Genomic DNA, 26,277 nt, shown 5'->3' with positions numbered 1-26,277 from the left:
ATATCTAGTTTGGAGATGTTGCAAGCACATTCTGTTTAGACATAAATAATTAGTCTGAAGTGTGTCATCATTATGAATGACCTATGAAAGATTTACTAGGCATATAAAAGTTGTCCAGTGGACAGACAGTGAAATCCTAAGCAGAGTTACTCCAGTCTAAGTCCATTGATTTCAATGGATCAGAATAACTCTGCTTAGGATTTCACTGAAATTGTGTTTCACTTAATTAAAAGAAAAGCTTTATTGAAGGCTACACAATGAATGGACTTAATGATGCTACAGTGGAGGATTGCTATTGTCACAGGATTGATTTGTTTCACAAAGTTTCATTTCAGTCAGCAAATGTATTCTGCAAACCAAAAAACAAATCAGTAACTAACTGGCTCCGAATCCAAATGCATCTTTACATAAAGAATATCTTTGAAAGGAACCCCACCTAACCCTGAACCATAACCTAAAAGTTCTGATATCCTCCAGCCTTTTATGTTTTTGTAACATCCAGCTTAATGAAAAGTTCTGGTGGACTCAAAAGATTGCACATTGTTTTGTGTGATATTGGTTGGTCCTAATGTATTACATGGCTTTTGTTCCTATGTTTGTATTATGTCTCTTACTACATTTCCATTCTTGGAACACTTAGCAATCTCTTGTAATAGTTCATTACCAATGCTGGTCATTCGTTTAATATTTTGAAATTTGTCAATATTTACAGAAGTTTAAAGCCTTTGTTTTTAAAAATGTCCATTTTTATGTGTGTGTAATGTGCTGTCAAATCACCTTTGACCTATGGCGACCCTATTAATGAAAGACTTTTAAAGCATCCCATCATTAACAGATTTGCTCAGATCTTGCAAACTGGAGAATGTGGCTTCTTTTGTTGAATCAAGCCATCTCATTTTATGTCTTCTTCCTTTTAAAAATTTGATATTTTGGTAGAAATTTTCACTGTTTGATAATGAAAAAAGCAACAGGGTAGGGAATATGGCAGACAGCCAAAAGCCATTTGAGTGTGCTTGTGTGTGTGTGTGCACGTGCATATGTGGGTGCTTACAACAGGGATATGATCCTAGTGAAGCCATTGGCTTCTGTCACAGCAGCTGACTCCTAATGTTGATATGGGTTAAATATACATCACTTTAAAAGTGTGTGCTAATGCACTTGAAAAAGTGTAGTGTTTGAAGGTACCAGGGAAGCCTGTTCCTTCTATATCACAACCCTGGCAAAAGGAAAATAGAGAAAGCATCAGAGCACAAGTACCCAGGGCAGCTGCTGTACCAGCACCCTGGTTGGGCTCAAGGACTAGCATAGTGTTGATACTGTTGATTTATGAAGGCTCCAGTGTTCTACTTTGCTAGATAAACTAGCCTGTGTTTTAGCAACTAGATGGTCATATACTTCCACAGTCTTAGACTGTCATCTGCAATGCATAGCAATGCGCACAATCGAATGAATGGAAGTTGCATTGCATTTTCTCATAGGTGTGGACCCATAGAAGCAATGAAATAGTGAATGCTTTCTTCATTTTGATGCTGTACCATAGAACAGCTGTAACAAGCAATGAGTGTTCTGTGGAATGTATGTATGTTGTCTTGCATTCATTTACTGAACAAACAACTGAGTGTTACCATATGCTCGATGGGACAATCAGACTTATCATGATCATTAGGGTTTTTTGTCCCTCTATTCCAATAAATAATTTATGGGACTATTGTGGAGTATTAGTTGATATGAGGTGATATAGTACTAGAGCCTGCGCCACAGCGTCCCCATGTCCCCATCCACAGCTCTTCTGCCAGTTACCAGACACTGCCATCACTGCCTGACAAGCCAACCCTAAAATTATAGAAGCGGCACCTGTAACTTTAAGAAAGGAATACCTTCAGTGGCTGTGGCTAGACAACCACAACAAGAGTCTCTACCTTCAAGCTTTGGTTTCTGTCAGTAAAAGGCAAGATGGTTGTATAGGGCCCTTTGCAGCACTATTTTGGCACTTCAGGGAGAAAAGTCTCATTGGGAACAGCCCAGCTGCAAACACAGGCAACTTGCTACCACTTGTCTTGTATCCCTCACCTAGGACTGGCTGCTTGCCACTGTACAACAGCGGCCATTTCCACATGCTGTTAAAGAGACGGCCCACTCACTGAACTCTGGCATTTTTTTTTCACTCACTCCATATGTCTCTGATTTCAAAGTGGAAGCAGGCAGTTTGGCTTCCGTTTTTTTTCAATGTCTTTTCTGAGAATGGAATTTCCCACACTTTCCTGTGCCGGTTAAAAGACATCGAAAAAATGGAAGCCAAACCGCCTGCCTCCGCTTTGAAATCGGAGACGTATGGAATGAATGAAAAAAAAAAACATGCCAGAGTTTAGTGAGTGGGCCGTCTCTTTAACAGTGTGTGGAAATGGCCAGCAACCACCTCATGAAAGCCATGGTTGTATAGCGGGTAGAGTTTCAGATCCAGATTCGAATCCCCACTCTGCCATGGAGATCTCTGGGTGACTTTGGTCAGTCACACATTTTCACTCAAACATACCTCCAAAGGTGGTTGTGAGGATAAAATGGAGGAGAACAGTGCAAGCTGCTTTGCTTCCCCACTGGGGAGAAGGGTGGACAATATATAAAGTAAATAAATAATAAATATAGTTGAAGATGGGAGGGGCAGATAAAAGATATGTTAGTTGGGAGGTGGGAAGGAGAGAAGGAAACAGGGAAAGCTTCATAAGGGGGCTGCTAGGGAAATAGTGTAGGGAGGGGAATACAGGGGAAAGTGAGAAAACTCTGCAAGACCTTGTGGATTCTCCACCGTGCGACTAGACACAGCCCAGAGCTGGCACAAGGCAGTGGTGGTGGATTTTTCTTGTGGAAAGGCTGCTGAGGGAGGGAAGAAGGGAAAGCTGAAGATGGGGAGCAGATAAAAGTAGGTTGGCCAGTGAGTGGAAAGGAGAGAAGGGAGCAAGAAAAGAGGAGAGCCTTATGGATGCTTTCAGGAAAGGGAAATAGGAAATAATGAAGGAGGGGGAAATGAGCTGTCTGTGGTAAGTCAGGTTGCCAGCTATGGGTTTGGAAATTCCTGGAGATTTGGGGGATGGAGCTTGAAGGAGGGGAGCAGCCTCAGTGGAGTATAATATTATGCTCAGCGAGTGTCCTAGCTATTACTTTTAACGTATTCACTTGCAGTGTGCAAATTGCCTTGGATCTCTCTGAGAAAGGTGGACTGACTAACAACAACAACAACAATCATGCCAAAGAGCCCACCCTTCAAAGCAGCCACTTTCTCCAGTGAAACTGTCATCTGGAGATCAGTTGTAATTCCAGGAGATCTCAGGGAGTTTGGCAACTCTTCTGGCAAGTCTTTGTGGGTCTCCTGCTTGAAGTATATATTAGGAGCTTGAGGTCTCTGATTCACATCTTGCCTCTACCACAGATTCACTAAGTGGCTTTAGACATATTCTCTTGGTGTCAGCCCACTCCCAATTGTGCTATGGGTTTAATACTAGTCTACCAGGATTGTTGGCAAAAAATGAGAGTATTTTATGCATACACATACTCTGATAAATGAGATCATCTTACCTCTGACAATATTGGGCAACTGCTTTTCAAATAAAGAAAAATGAGTGGTTAGAGTCTCAAACTAGAATCTGGGAGACTCAGGTTCAAATCTCCACTCTGCCATGGAAGCTAGCTAGGTGATCTTGGGCCAGTCACCCTAATCTGCCTCAAAGGGCTGTTGTAAGGATAAAATGCAGAAGGAGGAAATATCGTAAGCTACTTTGAGTCCCTATTGGGGAGAAAAGTAAGGTATAAATGAAGTAAATAAATAAAAACATGGTGAAATTGGACCAACAACTGTAGTAAACTAAAGTATTGCAATTCTCCAGATTCCATCCTGTTCATTACAGTAGGTTTTGAATAGGCTTAAATCCAACTATTTACACTCAAGGTGTTAGCAGAACAACTACTGGCGATTATATATACGGTATGTGGCTCAAGAATATTACCTCAGCCAATCAGACAACAATTTGTACTGGTGTGATATGTACATTACAAAAGCAGCATCATAGATCCCTTTGCTGAATTCTGTTTAGCACTTCCCTATATTTGCTGGCTGTTGAAAAGCTTCTTAGGCAACAAAAACAATCAAAAGGGTACAGCTGGACCCTTAACAATAAATGCATTCAGTTTGCTTTGAACAGACCATTGCAAAGAATAATATTTCCATTATTTCTGAAGTTGACTCAAGATGAATTTTGCAATACTTTCTGTTCACTGAACCTGCCCATACGCCTACCTCACACAAATTCTCAGTAAACTTTGAATCATTAACCATTTTCTACCCAGTATATAAATCAGGCATTGAGAGCACTGCCAAGCTGCATTCTACTGAGCTGGAATCTTTCTTCACATCATGGTAAAGGTGTGTCTAGAAAAGACAATACCCATTCTACAGAATGGTAAGAAGTAAACTGAACATTCATCAGATTATTATATGGATGTTTGTAATTTCTTTTGGAACCTTTCTCTGGAAGTATTTGTAACCATGACTGTGGATATATTGCCTGGTGTAGATATTTGTTAGCAATAATATTATTGAAGGATGCAGTACCTATCCAAGAGTTATTTTAAACTTGATTATTATTTTAAAGATTGAGCGGAAGATAAAAATGTAACAAGTTTTGCTTTCAGCATTTCTTGCAATTCAGTCTACATTTTAAACTTTAATAATTTCAAAATGATAGTTTTCCTTATCTTGCTGATATTAAGAAAATGCCTGAATGCTGTGGTTCTACAAAACATAGTAAAAATTATTTTCCCTGAACAACAATCATGCATTTTTTAATATTTCAATAGTTGTATCCACATTTGTGTTATTGACAGCTTTCCTTCTCTATTGTAATATGAGAGAAAGTTTCACTATAATTTAAAACGAGCATATGGCCACACATGTAATATATTTGTTTTTTAAACAATTGTATCTCAGTTAAATGAATGCAATCCAGGTGTAAGAATAATTTTCTGGTGGTGTAATGAGCATTTCTCTGGGATTTGAGTCCAGTGGCACCTTAACCAACAAGATTTTCAGGGTATAAGCTTTCAAGAGTCAGAGCTTCAGATACAAGCTCTTCACTGTACCTTCATTGTCAAGCTGAATCCAACATTTGATTTTATTTATTAAAATATTTGTATCCCATCTTCCCCACATGGCTCAAGACAGATTCCAAATCTCAGATTAAAATGTACAATACCCACTCCCCGACCCTGGTCTCAAACCACCTCCCAAACCTCTTACAAGATACTTGCAGTCTGTTAAAAGCCCTACCAAATAAAATGGCTCTGCAGCACCTGTTAATAATTTTGAGAGATGGTGTCCCCCTCGCCTCGTCAGGGAGCTACAAAAGAATAGACACAGGTTGTAGTCGATGCCAGGCAGGCTCCCCTAAGTGGTAGGACAACGAGCAGATAACCGGAGGGTTGCAAGTGGTGCATGGGGGAATATGGGAAGAGATGGCTGTTTAGGGTTAGTACGTTCTAGTAATGCAGAAGTTCCAGGAGCTACTTTGTAAGGATCTTCATGCAGGAGCCTTCATGCAGGCTGGGAACCACATCTCCATAGCTGCAGAAGCCTGAGAGTTTTTTTTTGTTTCCATGGTTGTTTGGGTCGGGAAACATTTCTTCAACAAATATGCAGATTCTTTTAATTACACATTTCTACTCATTCTATTTTCAAGGCCTCAGTGTTTTAACAGATTCTTCAGAAGTAATTTCTTGGAAGACATCTTAATTGAGGATTAGTAGAATTTATAGACTCAGGCTTTGACATGATATTTGTTTTTGTCCACCATTTGTTCTCACTTATCCATCATCGATATTTTAAGCTTGGGCATGTATCAGCTGAGGCTTTATTGGATTGGATTTATTGGATTTATTTATTGGATTAAAACTTCGAATAGCACTTATAATAATTCTGGAGGGGATGGTGAAATTCTGCTTCCAGTCTCGTCCTAATCAATGGCATTCAGAATAGAGACTGGATCAGGTTGAGAAATGTGCACACAGCAGCTCTTCGGACATACCTGTTACCTTCAGCTAGTGATGCTGATGGAAAGAACTCTCGGTGGGGTGGGGTGGGGAGATTCTAGACTGCCAGCACCTTCCACTGGCAGTTCATGGGACACAACTCTTTGTTCATTTTCTCCTACTTTTAAGGTCTGTAGGAATCCTGTCCTCAATATTACTGCAACAATACCTATAATTGCAATCCATATTCTATTGTGGTCAATGGCAAACTTTTTGTTTATTTTAATGGATTTTGATGGATTGCCTTACTTACGTACAGAATTGTAACAATGATGCATGTGTGAAAAATGATCTGGGAACAATAAATCACCAAAAAAGACCATTTTCACAGTAAACCACAGAGCAGAGTCTTAAGCAGAATTACGCGCTTCTAAGTCCACTGATATCAGTGGGCTTAGAATAGTTCTTAATTGATTGCTTTAGAACATCCCTCAAAAAATTATCTTTTTTCCAGAAAACTACATCATATAACATAGTAAGATACTAAGAATAACGTGTGTTTGTTTTCCCATTTGCTAGGCTGATGTTGTAATCTTGTGCAGATTTATTATGAAATCAATGGTTTTAGACAGGAGTAACTCTGGTTAGGGTTTCCATTATGAAAAGAGAACTGAGACCTAATTTCCTTTAAAAGAATTTTGTAATGATGTTTATTTTATGCCAACAACTTGGAGCACATTAAGCTCAAATGTTTATCAGAGGCTTAACTAATATTTGGACATGATTGAAGAAGAAGAAATCTGAGACTGCAATAATCTCCTTTGCTATCAAATGTAAAGTAAAGTAGTAGTAAAGTAAATACTAAGGTAGTGAAGTAAATACTATTTTATTCTTATTATTGACATTAGTTTTACATTTCCAGGATATTAATGGGACAGGACAATGCTTGGATATATCAAAATATCTGGAAAAGTATTATCTTTCCACCATGTATGCTCTTGAGTTCATATTTGGCATCACTGGCAACAGTATAGTTGTTTTTGGCTACGTCTTCTGCCTCAAAAACTGGAAAAGTGGCAACATCTACCTATTCAGCCTCACACTGTCTGATTGGGCATTCCTTTGCACCCTTCCATTGCTGGTGTCAAGTTATTCTAATGGAACATGGCCCTATAAGATGATCTGGTGTCAAGTCAACAGGATCCTTCTACATGCCAACTTATACACAAGCATCCTTTTCCTTTCCTTGATCAGCATTGATAGATACCTGCTCATGAAATATCCTTTCAGAAACCATTTTCTGCAGAAAAGGAATGTGGCTGTTGCTTTCTCCATTGCCATATGGGTCTCGGTTTCACTGGAATTGCTGCCCATGTTATTCTTCATAAGAGTACAGAACGTGACCAACAGCACTAACAAATGTATGGACTACGCAAGTTCAGGAGATGCAGACACAAGTCTAACCTACAGTCTAATCTTGACAGTTGTTGGTTTCATAATTCCCTTGTGTGTCATGTGCTTTTTTTACATGAAGACTCTTAACGTTCTTAAAAGCCGCAGCTCACAGCTCACTGCAGCCCTGACTCTTGAGAAACCTCTCACATTAGTCATCATGGCTATGAGTATCTTCTCACTGCTTTTTACCCCCTATCACATCATGCGTAATGTTCGGATTGCTTCTCGAATAAAATTATGGGAGCTTTCTGAGTGCACGAGAAACGTAATCAACATTGTTTACATTCTAACGAGGCCCGTTGCATTTTTGAACAGTGTAATTAACCCCATCTTTTATTTCTTCATGGGAGATCACTTCAGGGAAATGTTGATAAGCAGAGTAAGGCACATCTTTAAAAGACCTGCATCGTATTGCAAATGAAATTAAATGTCACTGTCTGGCTTAGGAACAGAAGCCTACTTTGTACCAGTGCAGACTCCTCCCACCACAGAGAGTGATGTTTCATTTTTCGTTTTGGAAACGAGTTGAGCATACGAAGGATCCTCCTGCTCTTTGCTTCTGCTGGCAAAAGGAAATACATCTTTATCACAAGGCTGTCACTAAATCGTTTGAGACCACCTCATTATCCCTCACCCTGACTTATTCCTGTCTTATTTCCCAAAGAATTGACTAAGCATTATTTTGGGGCCCTGTACAAACTTGTTATCACTCCACACACACACACAACAACACATTCCCTTAATCTATACATACAATCTTATGTACCATGAAAAAAAGTTTGTTTTAGTTGTGAAATTACTGTTACATATTCTTCATGTCTGAAAAAATGCCCACTTTTGCAACCTTTTTAAATAATACATCCAGCCTGAGAGTCCTACAAGTTTGCTAACTATTTTGTAACTTTTTGGTCACTAAAAAGGGAATATCCTGTCAATGTGTTAAAAAAATTCTAATGTACCAATGTGGCTGCAAAGATTGGCTGCAATGTGGCCAGTTAACTTAAAGCTTTTTTTATGGCCCTTTTGATTGTGAAATCATGAAGTAGCCCCCTCAAAGTCAATTTCTCTTGCAAGTCCACACTCCGGAGTACCGGATCAGATTCAAGGTTTTGGTATTACCCTATAAAGCCCTATGTGGACTGGGACCGGTGTATCTGCGGGACTGCCCCTCCCTATATGAGCCCCAGAGGACGCTTTGATCCAGTGACAAACAGCTGTTAATGGTCCCTGGCCCCAGGGAGGCCCGCCTAGCATCGACCAGGGCCTTTTTGGTCCTGGCTGCAACCTGGGGGGACGCTCTGTCTAAAGAGACTAGGGCCCAGACAGATTTGTTATCCTTCCACCCGGCCTGCAAGACAGAGCTGTTCCGCCAGGCATATGGTTGATGCTGGTTGGGCCTCCCCACCGGCTGACTAGAGGAAAACATGCTCCCCTACCCACCCAGCCTATGAAATACTTTGGAGATGGTTGGGTGGTGGTTATTGGAGAAGTCTATTGCTATGTGTTTTAAATATTTATGTAGTTTTATTGGTTTTAAAGTTATATGTATTTTAAATTACTATACTGATTGTAATCCGCCCTGAGCCTGCTGATGCAGGGAGGGTGGAATGTAAATTGAAATAAATAAATAAATAAATAAATAGCCAAAATGGCTAGATGACTTAACCATTCTTGCCCCATTGTAGAACACTTGCAATTTTTGATGCATGCTGTTGCAAACTTAGGTTGCAAACTCCAGGTTGGGGAAACCTGGTTGCAAACTCCAGGTTGGGGAATTCCTGGAGGTTTGAGGGTGCAGCCTAGGGGTGTTGTTTTGGGAGGGGAGTGACCTTGGTGAAGTATAATGCCATACAGCCCTTCCTCCACAGCAGCCGATTTCTCCAGAGGAATTTAATCCTGTGATCTAGAGATTAGTTATAGTTTTGGGAAATCACCAGGCCCACCTGGTGGTTGGCACTAGACATGGGCACGATCGGAATTACGGACTGAAAATTGCCCCGATTGGCCTTCCTGATTCCCGATTCCCGATTCTGTATCGGAAACAGGACTTGATCAGTGAGGTTTGGGTACCTGAGTTTGGCGCCACCGCGGAATCACGATCAGCTAAATCGGGATTATTTTTTGGATCATGCCCATGTCTAGTTGGCACCCCTAGTGCTAGTTTCCTGAAACTTCTTTCAACTCTTTTCACAGTGACTGGCAGTGTGCAAAGAATCAATAGGGCTATACAAAGTTCATTGGAAATTAGTTGCCACAGACTCAGTCTCTGTATTGAAATCATTTTGTTTGTTCCTCTGCTTCCCTAGTTACTATATTGTTGCCTGATTACAACAGTCTGACTTTCAAAACTGGAAGAGGTTAGATTAGTTTCCTTTAGCATCTTTTTGTTCCTTTTTTTAAAACCTCCTTACATGTCTGGCTGCCTGATTTGTCTTTATAACCACCACCAGACATGACAGCAAGGAACATGTGAGTTTGTGAGTGAACTAAACATTTACATATATTTTGAGCCTGCAAATCTTAGAAGCAGCAGCAATACTTGCTCCCATAGTCTTAGGATGCTTTGATTTGCCCTTCCATCCATGTGTCCCCCCCTCCTGCCTATGCACAAGGAACTCTGGGACTGGTAGTTCTTAGGGTTGCCAGCTCTCCTTACCTCTCCCAGTGGGATAGGGGAACTTGGCACTCGCCTTTCTTGTTGTCTTCATGTGCACACAATCCCAGGGTGGTGCGATTACATCACTTCTGGGAAGTGATGTCATCACACAGGGCCCAGGAGCACTCCTGCACTTTGCAGTGGGCTGATCTGGACCCTAAATGTGAAAAGTGGGGGAACAGGCCTCTCAGGCATGCGCCCAGGGTGGCGCGATGATGTCACTTCCATCATTGCACCACCCTCACAGAGGTTCCCCTGCCTCCCCCCCTCTGCCAGCCAGGTGAATAGTGGCAGGGGGCAGGAGTGGAGGATTCCCTGTCCCCACCGGGGGGCCTGGCAGCCATAGTAGTTCTTGATATGACAGACTCAGGAGACCCAGTAGTTCAAATGTTGCTTGAGGTTGCTGCTCAAATACTGCTTCTGATTGGTTCCAGCAAATCTCATAAGATCTGGAAATAGATACAAAGCTCAAAGACATTTGTTTCTATAAATATCTTCAGGCATGAACTACAGTTCATCCTCAATTTTTTTCCTCATGATAACATGGATTGCAAACTGGGCCGGGCCCCTCTGGATTGCTGGGCCCTAGTAAAGTGTACCCTTTCCCCCCATGTGGGGGGCCCTGGTGACCTCCTACCATGGTCAGTGCTGCTTGTCTCTTACATCCAAATTCATAAAGCATAGACTCATAAACAGAATCCATCTATTAACTATCACCTCAGTCTTTCAGTAGACTGAGTTGCAGCTATAAGATTGTGTAACTGGAATGTGAGTACCATGGGAAAGATATTAACAGAGGAGAAACATCTGTCCCTTTAAGTATCCTTAGCCTTTAAAGTTGAGATCATATAATTCTCATCATGGCTGAATGGCAAAATGTCCCTGCAGATTCCTCCTTGCCTAGATTCCAAGCAGGAAGCTGGACCAGCATTCCCACTAGACTTCTGAAACTTGAAGACAAAAGCAACGGATTCATTGTGTAAAATGGTCTAATAAATATAAAAGAAGGGAAGTTAATAATACACTTAAGTCCCAGAGCTGTGGAAGTATTACCAGTTTTTCTGTTTTTAGGGATCAGTTCCCCTGAATAAAATGGCTGCTTTGGAGGGTGGACTCTATGAATTATACCCTGGTAGGACCCCTTCACTTCCCAAACCCCGTCATCTCCAGGTCCTGTTCCCAAAATCTCCAGAAATTTCCCAACCTGGAGCTGACAACCCTAGGCCTGAAAGACGAGGTGGCTGCTGCAGCAATGCAAAGCAGCAGCAACCCAAGCCAAGGCAGCAAGACCTGAAGGAGAACTAGGAGAGTGGTGAGGAGATGGCTTTCAGCCAGGCAGGCTCTGGGACATCCAGGAAAGAGGCCAAGGAAGAAATGGTGGCAGTGGGGGACACACTGCTGGGACCAGAAGGCCCTGGCAAGTTGGGAGGCCATAGGGTTGCAGGGTTCCTATACCCTTCTGGCGGGAGGGGCACTCCCTGGATTCTTTATGTGAGGAAAATTCAGCATGTTGGGGCCAAAATTGTCCCCAGCAAAGCATGGGAGCATGCTTGCATTTGGTGTGATGACATCACTTCAGGAAGTGACATTGTCATGCCCCTCCAGTGGTGGGCAATCACTGAGAGGTTTGCAACCTCCCGCCAATCTCCAGTGATCTGTGGGCAATAGGGAAAACTGTTGGGAGATTGCCTATGACCAGCAGGCAACTGGGAAGCCTAGTCCAGAAGGAGGGCTGATAACCCAAAGGAGACCCCTTACCTGACAGGGCTTGCAGGAGGGTAGTTCTCCCCTGACAGGAACTCAGCATGGAGGTGTGAGGGGAGCATCAAAAAGGCCAGGCTGGAGAGGAGGCTGGCAGGATAGGGAAGGCCAAGGAGAAGAAAAAGGGGACCTGTCTGCAGTGAAGCAGCCAGAAATGCGGACTGAGGCTGTGGGCATCAGTGACAAAAATCATCGTGAGTTAGACCACATAGTCCAGTACTATCTCTTCTAGGCTGCAGAGCACTGTATCCTCCAACCTGTAAGCATAGCATGAACTCTTCTGTTGAATTATCGTAATCCCTTTTAGCAAGACAAGTAATGGGATTTAACAGCTCACTAAATCCATCATAATCTATTACTGTGTCATAATATCTGGGCAAACAAAGAATTTGAAACGTATGGATTTACCAGCATTTAGCGATTGGGAAGCCTGAGTAACTGATTAACATTTTTATAGGGTATCATAATTCTAGGTACTGAAGAATTCAACCAGTCATTCATCTCAGGCACTGAGAATTTCTCGCTCACAACAGATAGAAGGTGAGTCCCTGTGAAATCATAACACCCACTCAGTGATCTGGGAATATCTCTCAGCTTAACCTACCTCATATATGGCACCTATTAGAAACAATAAAACCAGGAAATATTTTAACCTGACCTTAACCTAAATACAAACTGGGAACCAGTTTTGATTTCTCCTCAATGATGTGAGCAAACTCAGAAGCATGTGTTTATACTTCATCAGGGCTGGCTCAAGGAGGGACAGGGGGGGTAGTCTGCCCCTGGCGCTGCCAGGGAGGGGGCGCTGCGAGCAGCTGCCAGCTGCCGGAGCGCACAGGCGGCAGCATGGGCAGCCTCGCAGCCCCCCGCGCTGCCTTTCGCCTGCCCCGCGGGACAGGGGGTGGCTGGCTTGCCGGGCACCCCCTGTCCTGCAGGGCAGGCAAAGGGCAGCACGGCCACCCACACCATTTGCCTGCCCCACAGGAGAGGGGGCAGCCGGCCGCCCCCTGTCCTGCGGGGCAGGCTCATGGTGCGGGTGGCCTCCCAGCCCCCTGCGGTGCCTTTTGCCTGCCCTGCAGGACAGGGGGGGCGTGGCAAGCTGGCCACCCCTTGTCCCGCGGGGCAGGCGAAAGGCAGCACGGGGGGCTGCGAGGCCGCCAGCGCCATTTGCCTGCGGAGAAGCAAATGGTGCAGGCGGCTTCCCAGCCCCGCACGCTGCCTCCAGCACCCCGCATGATGATGTCACCAAAATGACATCATCATGCCGTGCCGGGAGTGCGTGTGTGCTGCGCGCATGCGCAGGGCTGGACTAGGGTTGCCCCGGGCGCCGGCAACCGTAGATCTGGCCCTGTACTTCATACACACAGAGTGGAGCAAGGAATACATGGATAGTCTGCCTCACTGCCCTGAAGCTAAACTAATTCCCTGTACTGAGGGGGAAGCAGTTTGTGGACTAACCCATTATCATGTGCTGGAAAATTGTTAAATTAAGCAGAAACACATTCATCAGCTCATCTATCTCAGAATAATAAATAAATACAGAAAACCCTTTTCTGCGGCCATTGGATACAAGCTGCTGTCTTATCATTATTAACCCCCAAGTGCCAAAGCGGGGGTGCAGGAGGCTGGAGGTGGGGGGAGGAGCAATGGGGTACTTATTTTATTTTATTTATGTCATTTATAGTCCGCCTTTGCACCTGGTGGCACTGAAACCAAATGTATGCATTTGCATCATGTGTTTGTGTGTGGTGCCCTCAAGTCAGAGCTGACTTATGGCGACCCCTGGTGGGATTTTCATGGCAAGAAGCTATCAGAGGTGGTTTTCCATTGCCTGTCTCTGCAACCCTGGTCTTCGTTGGAGGTTTTCCATCCAATTACTAATCATGGCCAACCCTGCTTAGCTTCTGAGATCAGACTCACCTGGGCTATCCAGGTCAGGGCACAGTTGCATCATATAGAAACAGGAATCCATGAAAAAGAATCATGATAGCAGGGCACCTCAACAACAACAACAACATTCGATTTATATACCGCCCTTCAGGACAACTTAATGCCCACTCAGAGTGGTTTACAAAGTATGTCATTATTATCCCCACAACAAACACCCTGTGAGGTGGGCGGGGCTGAGAGAGCTCTGAGAGAGCTGTGACTGACCCAAGGTCTCCCAGCTGGCTTCAAGTGGAGGAGTGGGGAATCAAACCTGGTTCTCCAGATTAGAGTCCTGCACTCTTAACCACTACACCAAACTGGCTCTCCATGTGGGTCAAAGAGATTTTCTTGAAAATACAAGTGATGCCAGGGATCTTATTATTACAGACTGGACCAATCTCCTACGCAGTCCAGGAGGATGAGTCTATGAGATGCACTATATGAGATACCCTTTTCTATTGACAGCTGTCTAGCATGTATCTCTGGTTTGTTGTTCATTTGGTTTGTTCAGATCATTTGACTTGTTAACAGACTTTGGGGGAAAGGATGTGGTAACCTTATAGTTACTTTCTTCTTCTTCTGATATACCAGAAGGGTGTTGGGGGTGTATTTAAAACATTATTGATTGCTTCTACAAGGCTGTTTCTGGTCTCTGCTCCAAATTCTCTTTGTAAACTAGGGTCCAACTTAGGGTAGACAGGCAGGAATATACGGGAGAAGACATCCCTTTAGATATCCTTGGCCCCAGTCCAAAGTAGTAGTAGTAGTAGTAACAACAACAGCATTCGATTTATATTCCGCCCTTCAGGACAACTTAATGCCCACTCAGAGTGGTTTACAAAGTATGTCATTATTATCCCCACAACAAAACACCCTGTGAGGTGGGTGAGGCTGAGAGAGCTCCAGAGAGCCATGGCAAGCCCAAGGTCACCCAGTTGGCTTCAAGTGTAGGACTGGAGAATCAAATCGGCTCTCCAGATTAGAGTCCCACACTCTTAACCACTACACCAAACAGGACTTTGACCTGAATTTGCTTAATTTGAAGATTAGTGAGATATGGTCTCTATATCCACAGCGAGTCAACAATCTCACCAGGCATTCTCTACAAACATAAGCTGCTGAACCATCTTCAATGAAGACAAAAAAGAGAAATGGAACTGTCACTAAATTCAAACACATGATGGGATTTTAAAACATTATTGCCATGGAGTTATGCTCTGGAAATGTGCATAAGCGGTCCCAGTGTGTGAACTCATATTTATTCTGCTAACAAAAGTATCTGCATAAATCTAAATCACTGCTGGTAAGAGACAAGTCCATCATGTTTGCTTTGACAGCACTGCCTGTTAGTCCTGCTACAGATAAAACTTGTGCTTATATTTCCATTACAAACTTTTCCTGTTTTTCTTTTTAGAGCCACTTAAAATGACATTGCCATTATTTATTCTAGCCGGAGGGTTGATGCATTGGGTGCTCCCACCACAAAATCATTATGCAACATGTCAGCAGTCCAAATGAATTCAAAAACACACTTTTCAAGCATGAATCTTTGCAATGGATTTGTGGGTTTATAAATCACTCTCCTTTGTCATTACAGTACTACTTACACAATAGTCACCTCACAAACATTATAAATGGTGCAGATAAGAACAGGAATAGGTGACAAAGGAACTTTACTTAAATACTATGGAACACTTGCAATATCTCAAATGGTTACTGCTAACCTGTTTTGTTCTTTATTTGGGATTCCATAGAAATGTTTCCCTCCATGCAACAGTCTGTGGAACACTTCCGTTTCTATTGAGTCACTACAATTAATATTAATTGGAGACCTGCACAATTTATGACGAAGATGAATACAATTCATCAGTAGGTTTACCATTTGCCCACCTATGATTAACAATCTCCAGTTAATTTTCTTTTTTGCTCGCTGCTGCTCAGATCAGAGTTAAGAGACAAATAAATAAAAATAAGTCTCTGGCCTAATCACTGCCATGTCACTGGGGTACAACCTGAAAATGAAAACCATAGAATTTTATCATAGAGTCCTGCAAATCATAGAGCTATCCTCCATCACTTTAGGGACATGCCAGCAACTAGGCTAAAGACTTATTTTTATTTATGAGAGCCAGTTTGGTGTAGTAGTTAAGAGCACGGGACTCTAATCTGGAGAGCCGGGTTTGATTCCCCACTCCTCCACTTGAAACCAGCTGGGTGACCTTGGGCCAGTCACAGTTCTCTGGAACTCTCTCAGCCCCACCCACCTCACAAGGTGTTTTGTTGTTGGGATAATAATGACATACTTTGTAAACCATGCTGAGTGGGCGTTAAATTGTCATGAAAGGCGGTATATAAATCGAATGTTATTATTATTATTATTTTCCCACTGACCCCTGTCACCTTCCACTGGTTTCTGTTGGCCTGGCAGTCCTGTAAACATCAGCCATGTCTTATGCTTTTCTTCATAATCTTCCTGCCAGACTAGGATTATTGGTGGTGGTGGTGGTGGGGGGGGGGGGCTTGGCAAGGGAAAAAAAGTATAGTATTTTATGTTTGTCTTGTTTTTGGTGATTTGCAAGGTGTGAGAGCCTCAGCGTGTACCTGGTCTTATTTTATAGATTCTGGGAATAGAGAAACGTGGCATAACTGGCAATGAATTAGGCAAACATGTTGCTTACTACTAGGGTTTCCATTCCCCCACCTGGGGTGGGGGATCCCCTGATCTCACCCTCTCCCCCCCACACTTACTTAGCTGGCGGGGGTGTGCTCCTGTGCTGTGGCAGCAGAGAAAGTGGGCTGTTGCCACAGGCGGCAGTGGTGATGATAAGAGCGGGCCGCGGACAAAAGCAAGAGCAGCTTGCGCTGGCGAGGAAAGGGCCTCCTTAGACCCGGGGGTGCCCCTTGACCCCCGTGTGATGACATCACTCCCAGAAGTGACATCATCACACGAGACAGGAGAAAGAAGCCGGGGTAAGTGTCGGCTCACAATCTTTCACCAGGAGAGTCCGGGGACCTGGGCATCTCCCGACGAGGGACACCAGGTCCCTGGCAACCCTACTTGCTACACAGAGAAACAAAGTATAATCAGCTTGAGGTTTGGCATGAAACATTCCAAACAATAACTATACAATCCATTGAAATATGAAGTGGCCTGCCCCAGGTTTAACAGCAGCAACAAAATAATTTTTGGAATTGTAGTAAATAAAGTGAATTTACTTTATTGATTGAGATTACTAGGCCTTATCTGAACTACAGTTCCCAGAATTCCCACAACCATAAAGCCACTGTAGACTGCCATTACCTATTTTGACTATGTTTTTTTTCTTAATTCAGAATTCATATTATAAACCATAAATAGATAATGAGACTTGTGCTGTATTACCAGGTACAGATTGGATCCAAGTTTGGGTTGCCAGGTCCCTCTATCCTCCCGCCAGTAGGGTTGGGGACCTGGCACTTACCTTGTGCCAGCAGCATGTTGATCTTCACACATGTGCAAAGCACATGTGTGCTCCAGAGTGGGTGTGATGACGTTACTTCCGTAAGTGATGTCACCCACCACACCACCCGTGAGAGTGCTCCTGTGTTCCATGTGGGGCTAATTAGGCCCATTTGGGGCCCAAATCGGCTGTGGGAATGCTCCCACAGCTAGTATGATGATGTCACTTCTGTAAGTGATGTGGCTGCACCGATTGAGAGTGTGCATGCATGGTGCACATTCCTGAGGTGTCTGCCGGTGGCGAGCAACCTCCGGGAGCTTGCCCTCTCCTGCTCACTGGGCAGTTGGCAGACGAGGGGCAAATCCTTGGGAGTTTGCCCGCCAGTGGCAACCCTATATCCAACAGCAAAATAAATTAGGCCATTTGAAATAATTAATTATATATATTTGCTTGTTTTACACAGAGCTCTCAATCAACCAGAATGAAAACGAATGATTAACTATCATAGAACAAAACTATTTCATGTAGGTAGCCATATTAGACAGTAGTAGAACAGCAGAATTTGAGTCCACTGGCACCTTAGAGGCTAGCAAGCTTTTGAGTTTCAAAGCTCCCTTCTTCAGATACAAAATACCATATACCAAATACCAGGTATCTGAAGAAGGGAACTTTGACTCTCAAAAAATTTATACCCTTGAAAAATCTTGTTGCTCTGTAAGGTGCCATTGGACCCAAATCCTGCTACAAAACTAGTCAGAGCTGCAGATATTTTGTATTTGTACTTAATTATCAGAATATTAATTGTTAAGCAACTTTTTACTAGATTTTTAAAAAATAATTTTGCTCCTGCAGATATTGTTTTGGGAATTCATATGCTGGATTTTCATTATCAGAAAATTATTTGAACATGCAAAACTTCTGTCAAAGACTTCACACGTCTCAACGATGACAAAGATTCCATAGATTTATGACTTACTAGCTTGTCTTTCAACTTGACACTAATATTTTGATATATGAGTACTTGATACACTTAATTGGTATCAGCAATTATGTGAAAACATGCACATTTTCACTCTAATCACTCCTGGGAAGAATTCTTAGTAACTGACTAACTCTGCATGATTAGTTATGCCTCACCTGACTGTAGATTGGAAGGTGGGACAGAGTAGATTAGCACTCTCTCAAGCCTTAGAAGGTTGCTTAAATGGTAGTTGATATGCATTCACACGAGTTTCTGCTCTCAGTGGCTTGGATCCCACTGAAAATTACTATGGATAGAAAAATTTATGTTGGCGAAGTATGATTCTCTTACTTCCCGCCTCCTACTGCAGCCCGAAATGACACCTGAAATGCTGCTCTGAGTGACCAGGGAACATTCAGGAAGAACAGAAGGGGGAGTCAGAGGTCTGCTGCAGGAGATGGGAATCAAGAAAACAGCCCCGGTTCCATCAATATAAATGCTTGGTGGGATTCAACACATTACTTTCCAACGCTCATGTTGCCAGGCCAACTATGGCAACACGTGGGAGAGTTGGGGGTGGGGTCACGGTGAGGGGTGTCCCAAGTGCGTTGATGTCACTTCTGGAGGGAATTACTGGAAACTATATGATAAAACCTGATAAGAAGCTGTTGCTTCTGGGTTTTTCACAGAAATGATGTCATCATGCTTTGGATACTGTTGGGTTGTTTTTAACACCTCCCAACCAGTAGGACTGGCAATGTGAACTCAGGTTGAGGAAATCCCCGTCCTGACCGGGAGCTTGGCAGCTTTACCCTCAGCTCTTCACAACACATATTTGAACTTGTTTTTAATTTAGGAGCATTACCTGCCACTTCCAGTTAGTCCCTTTAGTCCCGGAGAAAGAAATTGTTTCCCCAGCCTGAAACCAGTATTTGCCCTCCTGCGGAAACTTCTTCGTAATCCACGAGCATGCATGTAGCTCATCAGTACATGGCAGTTTTCCCAACAGGCAAACAGCAGCCCCCTGGGCCACATTGCAAATGGCATGGGAAGAGGCTTAACCCCCCCCTCCCCACACACCATGGTTCTTATCTAAAGTAGCCCCCCCATTCTAAAAACAGGGGTTCCATTGTACATCTGACAGGCAGGAGGCATGAAGGAAGACATATGGACTGTGTATCATGTGGTAAGGCCGTGAGAGTGAGGGGAAATGTGGTAGTCATAAAGGAGATTGTTTTTATTTGATACACTGCGTGACATCCAGAGACTTTGATTCCCCCTTCCCCATGACACTAAAATAGTCTTTGAATTAAAAAAAAACAAGCCTTCAGGTAAGCAAACTATTCTCTTATCCTGTATTTAAATGTATAAAATCATTTCTGTAGTTAATTCAAGGCATGTTTCTGTATGTTAATTTTGAAAAAAGCAAGCTATTGTCTTGGCATCTTTCATCTGAGACCTTAGAAACTTAACCGCATGAATCCTTGTACAAATATGTTTTCATGAATAATTGAAATTTTTGTTTTGCAGAGCAGTTGCAGGCAAACGAAAACAATTTTCATGATATGAATGAGTAAAAAGGGGAGTATGTGGATTTTGTTTGTAACAAAACTGACAAATTTTTAGCACTCTTTCAGCTCTAATGAACAACTGCATTGGCTTTGGTACTGTGATGAAGTTATATTAAGTAAATCTGTGATTTGTAAGTTTGTGTTATTTTTAAGAAAATGAAAATGCAGTACAAAGAATCTACCTAAGCAGAATGAATCTTCCTGTATTCAAAATACAGTTTTCAGTTACTAAATGGATTGGGTTATGACTATGAGGTTGTGTAAACTTGCATTTCATTCACATTGGGGCGATGGCTACAGAATAATTCCCTGATGTATTTCAAGAACAAGAAAGAAGAGTGGATTAACTCATTCAAGGCAGAAATGACGGCCAATTCTAGGCCTTTTATTTACCCATCTGGGGCAGAAGAGCCAGTTTAGTGTAGTGGCTAAGAGCGCAGGACTCTAATCTGGAGAACCGGGTTTGATTCCCCACTCCTCCACTTGAAGCCAGCTGGGTGACCTTGGTCAGTCACAGCTTCTAGGAGCTCTCTCAGGGTGTGAGGGGATAATAATAACATACTTTGTAAGCTGCTCTGAGTGGGTGTTAAGTCATTCTGAAGGGTAGTATATAAATTGAATATTATTATTAGTGTTATTATAGGAAATTACCCAGCCCCTATTTCCTGCCCCCGAGAAATTGAGGAGAGGAAGAAAAAAATAGTCTCTACGTAGTGGTGATGCTCTAAGAATTTCCCCTAGCCTTTATGGCAAAGACCACAGAGACTACAGGAGGCACCCTAGAGCACCAGCCCAAAGGGACATCATATCCTTCCCAAAGTCTGCCTTCCCTAACCCCCACACCAAATATCCCAGCATTTGTTAAGTGGTTGGGAACCCTAGCCAATTTATATGTTACCAAGTTCTTGTGACGTCTACATGGCCTGTCAACAGACTTGGCCTCAGAGTTCATGTGTGGAACTTAATGAAACTTTATCCCTCTGTAGTACTTGAAATGGCCATAGGAGCTGCTATTTGCCCCATTGGAGAAGCTTATGGGCCCCCAAGTACACACAAATTCCCACAATGATAAAATAGTGGCTACTTGGGGTTATTTCAATTTGGGAAAACAATGCAGCGAATAACTTACTACCTTTGCATTCGGCTGTTGCCTGTTGCTGTTTACTTGTGCTTTGTAGTTTTGTTTCCACAATGAGGGGTGAACCCAAGTCCTTCCTTTTGATGCTCAGTGTTCTGCTGCAAAAAGGGGTGTTCTCCTTCTCCATCACCGAAGTGCGGGCAGGCGGGCAGGCAGGCAAAATTCCGCCTCGCCTCACTCACTCAGAGCTATGTTTTGCGCATAATTTTTCCTTTTTCTGTGGGGGCAAGCAGGATTGTATTTGAAAGGGAGGAGTAGGTAAACATTTCCATTTGACACAGAAAAAGAGAGAGCCCTGAAAGACTATGGAAACAATCCTAAACAGATCTACTCAGATGTCCCATGTTATTCAATAGTGATTACTCCCGGGGTGGTGTTTTTCAGATTGCAGCCTATGATTGCAGTCTCCCTTCCAAACATTTACAAAGCTGATAGGCGGGGAGGGGTATCCCCTTGATAGATCCCAATTGGCAAAGAGGGAGAAAATTCAATTTCCCTAATAGCTACAGGGTAAGGGATGCACTCATACATATTGATCTCATTCCCCCTTCCCACCAACAGAGTTAATAACATAAGATCTCTCTTCCCTTGGGATCTGAATGGTGAATGGTAGTCAAGAAAACAAGCTGCTGTCCTGTGAGCCAAGCCCAGTGCCTGCCTGCTGCTGTAAGGTACAAAGCAAACCAAAACACACAAACTTTTCGGCAGGAGGGACTCGTTACAATTTAACTTTCTTGATTTGGTCCAGAGTTCCTGGGAGCTGCTTTAACGAGCCAAACAGTGATTTCTGTGTATAATGTGTTACTTTTTTCCATTATGCACATCCTAGTTAGTACTGTAATCTATGAAGCAGTCATAAGAGTGCCTCTGACTCTGACCAGGACTCTGACCAGGAAATTCATTTCACTGCTGATTGATGTAAAAAGTACACCTCAGAAACATTTTCAGGGCTAAGGGCATGCTTTCTGGGCCACCATGAGCCTAGCATTCTGTATTTTAGATCAGCTATTGGGTTATAAAGTGAAACCTTAGGACTGATAACTGACAATGAAGAGTGCTTTTCCCTAAATCAAGATTATATGAATAGGAGAGGTTACATACAACAACCAGGGATAGCTGTTCACTGGGAACAGATGGCACCGTGAATAAAAGTGACAGATAATGGCAATCAATAGATGAAGATGAAAACTGAAAACACAAATGGATGCCAAGCATAAGCTCAAGTAATATCTAGGAAGCTTAGGTCTGCATCCAAAGAAGCGTGGAAGAAGTGCCATATGGCCCAAAAATCCTTGGGGCTTTTGTTTCTGAAACAATTCACCATGCCAAATGGCAACCTGTTTTTCAAACTGAAAGCAATTTTCAATATTCAAAGAAAAAGACCACATGGGGTTTTGGAAAACACATCAGTCTTGAGTAAAAAATAAAATAAAATCTTAGCATGCTATGCTTACCAACCTCCAGGTGGGGCCTGGAGCTCTCCCAGAATTAAAAATGATCTCCAGTCTACAGAAATTCATTTCCCGAAGAAAATGGAAGATTTTGATGGTGGACTCCAGCATCACATCCCTGCTGACCTTCCTTCCCTCCCCAAATTCCATCCTTGTCAAGCTCTGCTCCAAATCTCCAGGAATTTCCCAATATGAAAATGGCAACCCTATTTGAATCCCAATCCTGATGTATACGTATATCATCACATTCTGTAAGGCAGGGTTTCCAGGTCTCGGAAACAAGAAATCTGGCAAATGGCAGGCTTTACCCTTCCTAGGTGCCATTCATCGCTAGGTGTGAAAAGTGAGGTCAATGGAAGGAGCTCAGTGGGGTCAACAAACAGGGCCTATGAGTATTTGCCCTGGGAAAAGAGGTTAAACAGTGGAGCAAAATGTTCAAAGGGCAGGCAAAAGGGCAGAGACAATATAAAATATTGACCTATAGGCACAGCTGTCTGTCTCGGTCTCTGATTCTCAGCACCCCCTTTCCCTAAGAGAAATAAAGAAAAGGAAGAAAGCCTGTCCTAAAAGTGAAAGTGAAAACTAACTGCAAGCTTTGTGCGGCTATGGTCTTAAAGGAACAGTACAGCAAATTCCTTTGCCTTAAAAGGTAGTAAATAGTTTAAAAAGTAAATCACTTATTCCCTCTGGTATATAACTGATAACTTATCAGAATATTGAACAAAATAGTCATTTCAGCAGAAAAGTGGCCAACTGGCAGCTCTACTCTATCGCAAGCATGCTCACATTTGGTCATCCAGGTTACATTGCCTTAGTTTTTCATCTATGGCAAGGGTCCTCCTGTTCTGGCTAGATAATCAGATAGTTAGAATATCTATCAATATCAAAGGGCCCATGCTAGATTGGAACAAAGCTCTATCTGGTAGTGCAGGACTCTAATCTGGAGAACTGGGTTTGATTCCTCATTCCTCTGCTTGAAGCCAGCTGGGTAACCTTGGGTCATTCACAGATCTCTCACAGCCCCAACTATCTCACAGGGTGATTGTGTAACGATAATAATAACACACTTTGTAAACTGCTCTGAGTGTGGCATTAAGTTGTCCTGAAGGGTGGTATATAAATTGAATGTTATGTTATTTTTATTTCCAACAATGATCAGGCAAGTACCACTAGCAGATCATGAAGGCAACCCATATCCCCAGAATCTGGCCATCAGAGATACAGTCCTTTAGATATTAAAGTTCCATTTTGTTATAATGGGTAACAGCTGTTGATCGCTTCAATAAAGTAATTAGATTTTTTTAAAAAAAAACTTTTAAGCTAGTGGCCCTTATGAGGACAGAAAGGCAGGATATAAATTTTGCCAAACAAACAAATAAATAACCCTACCCATTCACTCTGGTTGTCTTCTGAGGTCCTGCTTCAGGTACCCCACTATCTGAGGCTAGATGGGTGGCAACCAAGAAAGAGTCTTCTCAGTCGTGGAACCAAAACTTTAGAACTCTCTTCCCAGGAAGATTTGTCTGTCCCTCTCTATTGTCTGCCAGCAGATGAAGACTTTGTTGTTCTGTCTGGCATACCACCAATAACTGTTATCGGCAGTCCTCACTGTTTGTTGTGTTCTGTCTTTTGTGTTCTGTGTTTGTGCATTTATGAAATTGTTTTTATACTATTTTAAATATTGTTTCAAATTTAAATTGTTTTAAACTTTTTTTTTTTTAGTGTTTTAATGTTCAGTGTGTTGGAGACCCTATCTTGAGTAGAGAGACAGCCTATAAAACCAACAAACCAACAAACAAAATAGTGGCCTTCACCATATCTCCTGCCAGTGAATTCCATAAGTTGCGGTTCATGCTGAATGAAGATATCTGGGGTTCCCAAATACTTTGGCACATGGCCTTAGTGTAACCTTCTTCCTCTTTCAAGATCTTAATTAACTAATTTAGCCTGCTTTTGTTTTTTTTTTAAAAAATACTGAACATTCAATTTAGAATCTGTTCTGAATTTCCAACCCTTGAAGATACTTTTCTAAAGGGCAAATTATGAGATCCCCTGTGTGCAACCCCACTACAGAAAAGAAGCAGGCATAATTGTCCGGTGCTGCCGGACTTGGCGCCGGGGCCAGGGATGTCACCCTCCAGCCGGGAGGCCCATCCCCCGGCAACCCCCCCGACACGCACCCCCTTACCGGCCCAGTGGGGGGGCGAAGATGACGCAGGACCCCCCGGCAGACCATCCCACGCCGCAGAGGATCCTTGGGATGGCCCCAAAGATGGCAGCGGCGGCGGGGCCGGAAGAGGCGGCGCGACCGGCGACAGAGGCGCCACCCGCCAGAGCCCAGCTGAGCCACGGCTCAGAGAGGCTGGGGCCGGTGGGGAGGAGGTGGCCCGCCACGGCAGAGTCATTGTCGGTGCCGTGAGTAGCTCCAATGGCCGGGCTGGCAGGGACGGCCCTTCTCCTGGCAACCCGGGTGAGAACCGGGTCAGCTCCTGAGGCGCCGCCGTGCCCGTTGGGGGAGGGGCTGGGAAGTGGCAGCCAGCGGGAGGCAGGGAGGACAGGCTGCGGAAAGAGCCTGGGGGGAGGGGGCAGCAGCAGGATTGGCCTCGGGGCTGGAAGGGCAGGGTGGAGGGCAAACCCGAATGGGCACCGCAGACCCGGAAGGGCAGGGGATGGCAGGATTGGTTGTGGTGGTGGGGAGGGAACTATAAGGGGGAGGCTCCCAAGGACGCCGAGGAGGAGACAGCTGGAGCGACTGGAGAAGGCGAGAGAGAGAGGGAGCGAGACCAGAGCCCAGCGGGGTAGAGAGAGGAAGCAGGGTGCCTTTAACCCCCTCTCCTACCCACATCTGAGGCAGAGGGAGGAACCCTCCACTGGACCCATCACGATGGAGGGTGGGAGCAGTGCGAGGGGCGGAGCCGGCGCTCACAATAATATTTAGAGTTATTATTAAAGATGGGCATGAACTGAAATATGAACCAAAAATAAGCACGAACCAGGCCAGTTTGTGGTTCGCAAACCGCGGTTCATCGGATCCCATTTCTGACGAACCGCCAAGAACTTTAGGCTGGTTCATTCGGTTCTTTTTTGGTTCATGACTGCAGACAGCCTGGTGCCAATCAATCAGTTTCCTAGGCAACAGAGAATGGACTTTCTGCAGACCTTCTGCTGACCCGGAATTGATGATTTTCTGACCCCCGGATGTGACTTTTTCACGAACCAAATGAACCGGTTCGCGAACCAGGGGTGGGTTCGTAAAAGTTCGTGGTTCGTGAAATTTGATGAACCACGAACTGCATTGTTCAGTTTTTTCCTGGTTTGTGCCCATTTCTAGTTATTATTAGCAGTGGAAGACTGTCTTTTTCTCAGTTTAACTAGCAAAATCATCCAGCAAGTAGCAAATAAAGTTGTTCAATAGCCATGCAGAAAAAGATCTTAACTGAACACATTATTCTTGTTGATGAGCTTTTTTGTCTTCCCTGTCAAGGACTCTCCGCTGTGAAAATAAATAAATAAATCCTTCAGTTTTCAACTATTTCCCAGAAACAAACGTATATAACATTCAGGTCTCATACTGAGGTGAAGGAAAAGCTGTTTCACTGGTAGGAAAAATTAAGGCAGACAGATTCTTTCAAAAGATCACCAACATGAATTTGGAATGATCAACTTATGTTTATCTCACACTATTTTAACATTCAGTTAATGATGGGGAAAAAACCTTTCAGTGCAACTTGATATAATGTAATGAAACACCCTTTTTTCCTGCTGGCCAAAAATAACCAAGATTCAAAGGTACTCTTAGCTATAGCATGTGTCTGTAATTGATACTAATAATCTGGTTGAATATGCCCATGGCTGCCATGAGAACCTTTACAAAATACATTTTTGTTGCCAATAGTATTA

The 26,277-nt window shown here is 43.3% G+C and overlaps 1 protein-coding gene across 1 annotated transcript; it reads left to right on the top strand.

Annotated features, from left to right (window-relative positions):
- Positions 1-4,369: 4,369 nt before the first annotated feature.
- SUCNR1 (succinate receptor 1) lies at positions 4,370-9,037 on the top strand. The gene is made up of 2 exons (XM_054983674.1): positions 4,370-4,451; positions 6,938-9,037. Exons 1-2 carry the CDS (start codon positions 4,449-4,451, stop codon positions 7,889-7,891), a joined length of 957 nt encoding a protein of 318 aa, XP_054839649.1. The 5' UTR covers positions 4,370-4,448; the 3' UTR covers positions 7,892-9,037.
- Positions 9,038-26,277: the final 17,240 nt, after the last annotated feature.

Source organism: Eublepharis macularius, chromosome 6, assembly GCF_028583425.1.
Source record: "Eublepharis macularius isolate TG4126 chromosome 6, MPM_Emac_v1.0, whole genome shotgun sequence".
NCBI lineage: Eukaryota > Metazoa > Chordata > Lepidosauria > Squamata > Eublepharidae > Eublepharis > Eublepharis macularius.
The sequence above is the reverse complement of the archived record's forward strand: the minus strand, read 5'-3'. Positions and strand labels throughout refer to the sequence as shown.